General features: G+C 53.8%; 1 protein-coding gene across 1 annotated transcript; it reads left to right on the top strand.

The window, feature by feature from the left end:
• Window positions 1–521: 521 nt before the first annotated feature.
• WDR76 (WD repeat domain 76) lies at window positions 522–9421 on the top strand. The gene is made up of 13 exons (XM_061376585.1): window positions 522–605; window positions 734–1036; window positions 1614–1706; window positions 2425–2480; window positions 3192–3312; window positions 4508–4609; window positions 4698–4741; window positions 4826–4979; window positions 5332–5484; window positions 6549–6769; window positions 7194–7346; window positions 8359–8412; window positions 9030–9421. The coding sequence occupies exons 1-13, from the start codon at window positions 537–539 to the stop codon at window positions 9283–9285; spliced, it is 1779 nt and encodes a 592-aa protein (XP_061232569.1). The 5' UTR covers window positions 522–536; the 3' UTR covers window positions 9286–9421.
• Window positions 9422–9977: the final 556 nt, after the last annotated feature.

Below are 9977 nucleotides of genomic sequence, written 5' to 3'. Positions count from 1 at the left end.
TGTTTGAATTTGTAAGTTCATTTAGACCTTTCCTTCTGCTATAACCCAAGGGGGTTCTGATGGGTTCTAGAACCCCAGCCGTTGCGGTGGAAATGCTCCCTGGGGCGGTTGCCAGCGCCCTGGGGGTGTGCCCCGGACCACACCTAGAAACCAGTTGGTGCAGCTGGGCTTCTCCCTAGCAGCAGCTCCGTGCCCTCCCGTGGCTGCTGCCCCAGCGCTGGCTCTGCACTGCACGGGGGTCCCAAGCCCCGCTCCTCGGACGCGGCTCCCCCTGCGCTCGCCGTGGTTGAACTCGAGGTCCCGCCTCTGCGCTCCGGATCCGCTCCTTCCTCCAGGGGCCGAGCCCCGGCTCCCAGCGCCCCTCGCCCCGGGCGCGTCCCCTCCCGAGCCCCCGGCTCCCCCCACGCCGCGGGCCCGCAGCGGGGCAGGCCCGGCTCAGGCTACGCCCCCGGCCCCCGCCGCGGCTGTAGGCGGGACCCGGCCCGGGCCGCCCCTGGCGGGAAGCGGGAAGCCGAGCTCCGCCCCCTGCCGCCGCCATGGCGCTCCCGCCGCCCGGGACGCTGCAGCCCAAGGAGCTGTCGCCGCGCTCCAAGCAGCGGATGCAGGTGCGGGGCGGGGGGGAACCGGCGCGGTGGGAGCGGGGCCGGGGCCGCGCGGCGGGGAGGGCCGGGGCCGGGGTGGGGGGGTCCCGGCTGCGGATCCCGTCCCGCCGACCCCCGGTTTGCCCCCGCAGGAGTCCACCCCGACGGGGACCGCGGAGCTGCCGCCGAGCGCGGAGCCGGGCGGGCGCGGGGTGTGCGCGGGGCGGCAGCTGCGGGTGCTGCTCACGCCTCTCGCCGTCGCGGGCCGGCGGCTGCTGCCCCAGAAGCGGCTGTTGGGCGCCTACGGCGGGGCCGCGGCGGACAGGGCCCCGGCCGGGAAGAGGCTGCGCCTGGAGCGTAGCCCGCCGAGAGCGGCGCCCGTCTCCCGCCCCACCGGCACCGACAGCGCCTGGGATGAGGAGAGCGACGGGAGCGACGCGGGGGACACCCCCCTGGTGAGTGCTGGGAAGAGCTCAGCTCAGTCTCCCCTCGGGCAGGTTCAAGCCATTCCCCTTGGCCTGTCCCTACATCCCTTGTCCCAAGCCCCTCTCCAGGTTCCCTGCAGCCCCTTTAGGCACTGGAGCTGCTCTAAGCTCTCCCTTTAAGGAGCCTTCTCTTCTCCAGTTGTGTTTACAGGTGGATGCAGTCATAAGGGATGATATTTGTCAATGTTCATTTATATTTACATCATTTGTTCAAAATCTCAAGCCCATCATCTCCCCTATAAAACATAAGAATGAGCTTGGGCTGCATCCCCTCTGTGTGCAGTGGTTGCTGTGGGTTTGTCTATTGAGTCCCAGCTGGGTTTGTTCTGGCAGGGTTTTGAGGAACTGCCCTTTTTGTAGCATTAATGCTGGGGATCAGTTCTGTAATGCAAGTGAGTTGCTCTGTGCAGGAGATCGGGTGTGGAGATGGGATCATCCCAGTTTGTGTGGGTAGACAATAACTCAGGGACGCACTGCCCAGGAGGCTGGGGTGTCTCTTGCACTGTGTCACCGCACGATGGGGAGCAATGGGCTTTTCTTTTTGTAGAATGGGGACTTTGAGCTGTCAGCGTATGAGAGGAAACGGCTGAAGAACATCACAGAAAATGCCAAGTTCTTCGCTGCTCTGCAGCTGCATGAGGTTTGTACAGACCCTGAGCAGCGTCTGAATGCGCTCTCCAGGTGTGATGGTGGCACTGTCACCCCTCTCACCGTGAAGCCCTTCCCTAGCAGTGATGTGTGAGGAGAGCCATGGAAACGTCCTGGGGCATCAGGGCTGTCCTGAGCGGATACAGCAGCGGGGTTGTGCTGCTGCTTTGCTTTGCTCATGATGGGAGGTTAAACTGTGAGCACTCTGCTCAGAGGGGTGTTTGTACCGATCACAGTGCCTGTGGTCACAGAGCCCCATCCAGCCTGGCCTTGAGCACTGCCAGGGATGGGGCAGCCACAGCTTCTCTGGGCACCCTGTGCCAGCGCCTCAGCACCCTCACAGGGAAGAGCTTCTGCCTAAGAGCTCAGCTCAGTCTCCCCTCGGGCAGGTTCAAGCCATTCCCCTTGCCCTGTCCCTACAGGCCCTTGGCCCAAGCCCCTCTCCAGGTTCCCTGCAGCCCCTTTAGGCACTGGAGCTGCTCTCAGGTCTCCCCTTCAGGAGCCTTCTCTTGTCCAGGCTGCCCCAGCCCAGCTCTCTCAGCCTGGTTCCAGAGCAGAGCTGCTCCAGCTCTTGCAGCATCTCCATGGCCTCCTCTGGACCTGTTGTGCAGCAGGACGATGGTTTTGCAGCCAGTGCAGCAGTTGGGTTGTATTTTATACAGGCTCATCCTTTATGCTTGTTAAAAGCTTTCTTTTCTATTCTCTTGAAGTCAGCTGCAAGACTCCGACAGATGGTGTATAAGAAAGAGGCTCACACCACCAAAAGGTAAAATAACTGTTTAAGAGATTTGTATCCCTGTCCCTTCATTGTGTGTTAACTGCTCCAGCACTTCCACCTGCACGGACCTGATGCTGGAAAGAGAGAGCTGGTGAGGAGCCTCTCTATAAAGCTAAATCTGAATAACTAATGATCCTGAGCTGTCTGAGTTGATGAACAGCAGCTCCCCTGGGCAGTGCCTCTCCTCTGCTGTGCTTTGGGGAGAAGGTGACACTATCTTCTCTGTCAAATTACAGAATCTGGGGGTTTTGTGAATGAGGGGAGAAGGCGTGGGAAAGAGGGAGGGGGAGAGCTGGGTGCAAGGGATGGGGTAACGGGCTGCTGTCGAAGGAGAGGCATTTGGCAGGGCCCAAGCAGTGCCAGGCAAGGCAGGACAATGAGCTCATGTCCAAATAAAGAATAGGATACATGATGGAAGAAAGTGGGAAAAGGTGACTGGGAGGATGAATTATAAATGAGGAGGGCTGGGGAGAGGAGTGTCTGTGGCTGGAAGTGAAATAAAGCAGCAGCACATCTGTGTGCATTGCAGAGTGCTCGTGTTTGCTGCTGTCCCTGAGCGAAGCAGTTGCAGCCCCGTGCAGTGAATCAGAACAGGGCAGGTTGGGCTGAGCCCCACATCAGAACCTGCTCTGGAGCCTCCTACTGAAACACAGAGGATTTCTTTAACTGTGTCACTCTGGGATGTTCTCACTGTTGTAGAGCTAAGCCTAAGAAGGTAGAAGATGAAACAGTGCTTCGAAGATCCATGCGCTTACAGAGGGTTGATCCGTCGGGAATTCCACTGTCAGAGCTGCCTGCCCAGCCCGAAGCAGAGGAATATGTAAGATGGGGAAGGGTTGGACACAGAAGCTGCATAAAACCAGTGCTGATGAAGCTGACTGGTAATACTTGTCATTGCTGAGCTTGTAAGCACCACTGGGCAATGGGAAGGTGCAATGTTGTGTGGTGGCAGTTGTCAAAGGTCAATGCCTTCCCCCTCAGGCGTCCTGGATAGCAGGATCTGGTGTCCTCTCTGCAAGTCAGTCATGATGCTGATGAATAAACAGTGCAGGTTTGGGTGGTGTCGGGGTCTGGATAAAATCCCAGTGTTGGAAGTACTCTGTTGGTGATCCCCAGAGAGAAGTGAGCACCCAGCCGAGGTCAGGTACCGCACTGGGCGGTTGGGTTATGAGACAAAGATAATTGTTATAGATCCCCAGAGAGAAGTGAGCACCCCGCCGAGGTCAGGTACCGCACTGGGCGGTTGGGTTATGAGACAAAGATAATTGTTATAGATCCCCAGAGAGAAGTGAGCACCCAGCCGAGGTCAGGTACCGCACTGGGCGGTTGGGTTATGAGACAAAGGTAATTGTTATAGATCCCCAGAGAGAAGTGATCACCCCGCCGAGGTCAGGTACCGCACTGGGCGGTTGGGTTATGAGACAAAGATAATTGTTATAGATCCCCAGAGAGAAGTGAGCACCCAGCCGAGGTCAGGTACCGCACTGGGCGGTTGGGTTCCGAGACAAAGGTAATTGTTATAGATCCCCAGAGAGAAGTGAGCACCCAGCCGAGGTCAGGTACCGCACTGGGCGGTTGGGTTCCGAGACAAAGGTAATTGTTATAAAAAGATAGCGCTAGGATGATGGGAAAAGGATTGGAATTAAGCAAGAATTTGGAGTGCAGGGAGAGAGGGAGCCAGCACCTTGGACCCAGGGGCACCCCCAGGGTCTTTAGTCATCGTCTTCAGTGGAGGATGTCCCCAGCGGTCCAGCTGAATCTGTCCCATGGTTCTTGGACACCAGCCTTGCTGGGTATAGGAAGGAGAGGAAAACCCAGGGCAGAAGATTCCCTTTGCTGTTGTGTTCAGTGAAGTTCTACTTACCTTTTTAATGAGATTTGATACAAACCTCTTTATGTGTATTTCTTGTGTTACCTGAGATGTGTTCCCAGAGGTACCTGAGATGTGTGTGGGAAGCAGCAATTCCCTCTGTTCTGCTTGTTTTGAGTGATGAAAATCCCTGATGTCGTTCCAGCCTAAGGTGCCAGCCGGACCTTTGTCAATGATTCCAGAAGATCAGGGGGGGAACAGCAAATTACCAGATGACCTATTGGCTACGTGGATGAGGATAAGTGAGGTACTACCAGTTATAGCGAGTTATAATAATGTATATATAATGTGACATAGCTTGGGCTCTAATTCTGGTACTTCCTTTCTGTCTGTAGGTGAAAGCTCATGGTACTGAAAAGCTCCCAAGTGACATGAAAAGGTAATCTGAGGACAGCAGCTAAAGCTGGTTATTGCCTTGTTCTTCTTCCTCCTCTTGAGCAGCTGTTACTGTGATGTTGTCTAGGTACCAGGACAGCCTGACCAGCATGGTGCTTAGTGAAGATAGCATTAAAAAGGTGGTGAAATACCGAGTGTGCTCCGCAGCTATCCATCCTTCAGAAAGCATCATCTTTGTGGCAGCTGGAGACAGGTGTGGGCAGATCGGTCTCTGGAATGTGGTGAGTAGCTCGTGTGCTCTTCACCTGCAGAGCTCTGCTGAGGGATGGGTGTGGATGGGGCACAGCCTGGAGCGTCCTTTCGGCAGGCTCGTGGTTCCCCATTCCAATGCATAGCACCAGATCTCCCCTCTGTCAGCCTAAAGCCCTTCCTCCTTGTCCTGCCGCTCCATCCCCGCTCCATCCTACGTGTCTGTCTGCACACTGGGCACCCTGCTGCATCCTCCACTGCTGTTACCTGGAGCAGACTGGAGAACCTCTGGGAAACAGAGGCTTTACTTTGGAAGCTGCAGCAGTGAATAGAAATAGCACTGTGATTAACACCCGTGTCCACTGGATCTCACTTGTGTTTCAGAGCTGCAAGGCTCAAGAAGAAGCACATGTCTTCACAGCACACAATGACCCCGTCAACTGTATGGAGTTTTCTCCATTCAACCCCGCTCACTTGCTGTCTGTGAGCAATGGAAGCCTGCGATGTGGGGATGTTACGAGGGCTGTCTTTGATGAGGTGAGTGCTCCCTTGATGATGCTGCAGGCTCCTTGGAAACCTGGTATGTGCTGCTGTGACGTTTCAGTCTTGTTGTACCCAGGTTGTTGGTTGGTGCTTGTTTTGTTCATGAGGAAGTTCAGGATTCCATTTCCACAAGGACACGTGCAGTAACCCTTAATTAACATCAAAAAATACAGAGATGCTTCCTGCTCAATAAAACCCAGTCACAGCTTGGGTTCTCCCAGTTTCCTTCCTGCAGAGACAGTCCAAGTACTGAATCTAATTTCCCATCTCTACTTAGGCAATGTGTGCCTCTCTTCTGAAGCATTACCTTTTAACGGTGACAAACGAGAGCGAGTTAAAGACCTAAACCTTACACACACAAAAAAGCAAGCCCAACCCAAATAAACGGTGTAAAACAGCAGAAAGCATGAGCTGACTTTGCTTTTCCCAGGCTTCAGGAGAGCAAAACGCTGTGCCTGGCTCTGGTGAGGCAGGCAGCTGAACTGAGCAGCTTTGTGAGGCTCTTGGCTTGTTTCTGCCAGATGCAGCTGCATTGATCACCTCTCCCACACTGGGCAGTACAAGCTGCAGCAGCTTAAAGCCCCAACCCTTACAGGCACTGTAATTCTGCTGGGGCTGCAGGCAGGCTGCTGCTTGGGAACCAGCTGCAATTGGTTGCTCAGGAGGGTGCAGGGGGCTCACTCTTTGAGACAGAGGCTTAAAGGATGTGCCTCTAGAGGTTGAGGGCAGAGAAGTGCTGTTGCCCACCTCCGTTTACCTCCGTTTACATGGAGGTGGTGGTGCCCTGTGGGTTCTAGCAGGGAATTTGGAGCATGTTGTTGCCTGTTGGGTTGGGGTGGGAAATTGCTCTGTGGAAAACACCCCAGTTTTACAGGAAGGTTGCCCACGTGCATAGCTGAGGCTGGGGCTCTCAAATTAGCTGGTCTTTGTTAGTGGTTTCAGTATAGTAAAAAGGGAAAGCATGACATCTACAGCCCATAGAGTGGTTTGGGCGTCATGGATAGCTCTGTGTATTTTGTTGGCTGCTTTTGGTTACGTTTGGCCTTTCCTGTGCTCAGATCTACAGAACTGAAGATGAAGTCAACCTGTCTTCCTTTGACTTTCTGGATGACAATGCCTCCACTGCAATAGTAGGACACTGGGATGGTGACGTGTCTGTTGTGGACAGGAGGACCCCAGGGACGTCCCCAGAGCTCTCTGCAAACATTGGCTTCACAAGAACAAGGACAGTGCACGTTCACCCTGTGAATAAGCAGTATTTCATTGCTGCTGGCTCCACGTACGTAGCTCCAGAGGAGCTGTGGTTATTCTGTGCTTTCAGTGCTCTGTCTGCTTTGGTGTCTGAAGTGTGGGGTGGGTGGAGGGCGGGAGCAGCAGCTGATGAGGCAGCCAATTCGTCAGCCTTTACTGTTGAGCTGTTAGGAAACAAGTTTTTAGTTGCCAGCAGGATTTAAGTGGGATTCACTTTGACTTCCTTTTGGTAATGGGTACAGAGGGGTGCTTTGAGTCACTGTGGGGTTTCTCAGGTCATGATGCTGAGGGTTTGGGCTGCCTTTGGTGCTCTTAGACCCTTTGGAGGCACCGCCTGTTTGAGTGTGCTCTGCTCCCCACGGAGCTCAGGGTGCCTGGAGTGGCTCTGGGTGCATGGAGGATGGGGATGGTTGGGCTGGCCCCTGCTGAGTGCTGCATGTGCTCTGCTGCAGGGATGTCTGTGTTTATGACGTTCGGTACCTGACGGCGCGACTCAACAAGCCCGTGAGCAGCCTGAGAGGGCACACGAGGAGCGTTGCTTCTGCCTACTTCTCCCCTGTCACTGGGAGCAGGGTGGTGACGGTGTGTGCCGACAACAAGCTGAGGTGAGCAGCGTGGGGAGGAGTAACCCCTCTGCAGTATCCCAGCTGGGCTTTATCACTGCTGTTTCCCCCCTGCATTCCCCCTCATGGAAAGCCTCTGCCTGTAGCACGCTTTCCAAAAGTGAGGTTTACGTGCACTGGCATTTAAATGTTTCCCTAATTCTCATTTTCCTGACGAATACTCACAATGAACAAGTCCAAACCCCCTTTAATGACCCAACCAAGCCCTGCAAGCAACCAAGTGACACCCAGCCTACCCCAGCTCATCAGCACAAACACATAAGGCGTAGAAACTGGGGTTATTTTTAGCTGCTGGTACTTAACATGATGGTTCTGTCAGCTCGTTTCTAACTGGTGCGCCAGTTTAACCTGCTGTGAGTTGTGTTGTATTAGGGATCTGGTGGGGGGGTTCTGCTAGGTGGTTTTGTGACTGTAATTCAGTCAGTCTGTTCCTGTACACCCCTGACTGCATGGATGGGCTGTCTGAAACTGGATTTTCTTTCTCCCCTTCCCCTAACCGAGGAAAGCATTCTTCTGTGTGAGTTCTGCCTCGCTGGTATTTTCTCTCCTGTGATGTATTTACTAGATCTGTTCTCCATCGTAAGCTTGGCTGTGAAAATCGTAAACCCTTGGTGCTAACAGAGCAAGGGTCAGAGCACCGACAGGACGAGAGTAAACCAGGAGATTTGTGGAGAGAACAGATACAGGTTCATTTATTCAGTGCCTGTCAATGCAGTGACTGAAAGGATGGAGGAGCCTTTTGTTCATCTACAAGTTGTTTGTGTCCTCCTCCTGTAACTGTTCAGAAGGGATGACCTTCCACTCGAGCTGAAAGCTCATCCAGTTTAAAGAGGCAAATTTACTCATTCCAGTTGGAATATTGGTGCTTCCATTTGAGCTGGATGCTGTTCGTTGCTGTATTCCAGAGCCCTGTGAGGTCTGACCCATGCTCTGTGAGGACAGGGCTGCCTTTTTGAACCTGCCCGTTTTATTGCCCTGCTGGTTTATGTTACAGGGTCTACGACACCACCTCTTTGTCCCCCACGATCACGGCGCTCAGCACTGTCAGGTAAGTTGGGCACACTGGGGCTGCAGGCTGTCGTGTGCCCAAAGACCACGGCTCAGAGGCAGGAGGGGCTGTGGGAGCAGACAAGTGCCCACCCAGCTATGTGATGCTGAACTGTGCTTCCTTTCAGAATGCTTTCTGTCTGTGCATGTGGTTTAATAGCAGAGGTTACCTCTTGTGGCGTGGGTTGGGGTGGAGGCTCAAGGCTTGTGGAGCGCTTTGTGCTCCAGGAGGGTGAATTCAGGCTGTGCACAAAGGGTGAACCAGGAGGTTGTCAGGGCTGGTTTGCCAGGGAACCACTCATAGTCTGTGGTTTATCAACGGGCTCGATGCATGTGTGTCCTATTTTGACTGTAATACAGAGCCATGAAGCAGAACTCCTTAAACTGATAATCCTGTACGTTGGAGTGCCCTCAGCTTTATCTTCTTGCTCCACCGCCTTTCTTTGTCCTGTCCCACCCATCCCAGGGGTTGATCACCAAAGGGACTGGAGCAGCACGATCAGGGGGAAGTGCTGATAGTTCAGGAGGCGGGAGGCTGGGTTGAAGCAGAAATGATGAGGCTGGATTCAATAAGAGGGATGTTTCTCTCTCTTTTCCTCCCTGGTTCCTTCCCTGAAGCCACAACAACAACACGGGCCGCTGGCTGACCAGGTTCAGAGCAGTCTGGGACCCCAAGCAGGAGCACTGCTTCGTGGTGGGCAGCATGGCACACCCAAGGCAAATCAAAGTCTTCCAAGATAGCGGAAAACTCCTGCACTCGTTTTCTAACCTCGACTGCCTGGGCTCCGTCTGCTCCATCAACGTCTGTCACCCCACTAGGAACATCCTGGTGGGCGGCAACGGCAGCGGCCGCCTTCACGTGTTCAAGGAGTAGAAACGTGCTCCAGGTGGTTGTATTTTCCTGTCTGCATTCCCTTGTTTAAGCCCCATTCCGCTGCTCCCAACCCCACAGGATTTTCTCAGGACAAAAAGAGTATTGTAAAAGCTTTAAAATAAATTTTTTAAGCTACCTTTGGCTTCTCTTCTGTCACTGGAGAATAAAATGAATCAGATGTGCTGTGGCGTCACTTTGTACCAAAATGGGTACCTTTTTCCTCAATTTTTCTGAAAAAGGAAACCTTGGATTGGTAGAATCCCAGAGCTCAGTCTCCCCTCGGGCAGGTTCAAGCCATTGCCCTTGGCCTGTCCCTACAGGCCCTTGTCCCAAGCCCCTCTCCAGGTTTCCTGCAGCCCCTTTAGGCACTGGAGCTGCTCTCAGGTCTCCCCTTCAGGAGCCTTCTCTTCTCCAGGCTGCCCCAGCCCAGCTCTCTCAGCCTGGCTCCAGAGCAGAGCTGCCCCATGGCCTCCTCTGGCCTCAGCAACTGGGGCACTTTGCTTTGCTCACCGGGAGGCAGCACTGAACAAACCTGATACCAACTCTGCCTTTCATGATATTTAAATATTTATTTAAGTTTAAAAATACTTTTCATGGCACCAATGATTTTATGCTAACTGAGATACTGAATATGTAGAAAAAGGTACATTTTGAAGGAAAAATGTAACTTACAGTATTTGGCACATGAAAGG

This window comes from Neopsephotus bourkii, unplaced genomic scaffold, assembly GCF_033783945.1.
Source record: "Neopsephotus bourkii isolate Nb327-2 ecotype Australia unplaced genomic scaffold, CSIRO-AGI_Nbou_v1 NB_1723, whole genome shotgun sequence".
Lineage (NCBI taxonomy): Eukaryota > Metazoa > Chordata > Aves > Psittaciformes > Psittacidae > Neopsephotus > Neopsephotus bourkii.
Note: the sequence above shows the minus strand (reverse complement) of the source record. Positions and strands in the feature narration are given on the sequence as shown.

What these genes read in the sequence shown, in the direction of transcription:
- WDR76 (XM_061376585.1), top strand. Translation starts at nt 537, where the DNA reads ATGGCGCTCCCGCCGCCCGGGACGCTGCAGCCCAAGGAGCTGTCGCCG. An exon ending in CGAGGGCTGTCTTTGATGAG is followed by an intron (nt 5,485 to 6,548) that starts GTGAGTGCTCCC and finishes TCCTGTGCTCAG; the next exon opens with ATCTACAGAACTGAAGATGA. An exon ending in TTCATTGCTGCTGGCTCCAC is followed by an intron (nt 6,770 to 7,193) that starts GTACGTAGCTCC and finishes GCTCTGCTGCAG; the next exon opens with GGATGTCTGTGTTTATGACG.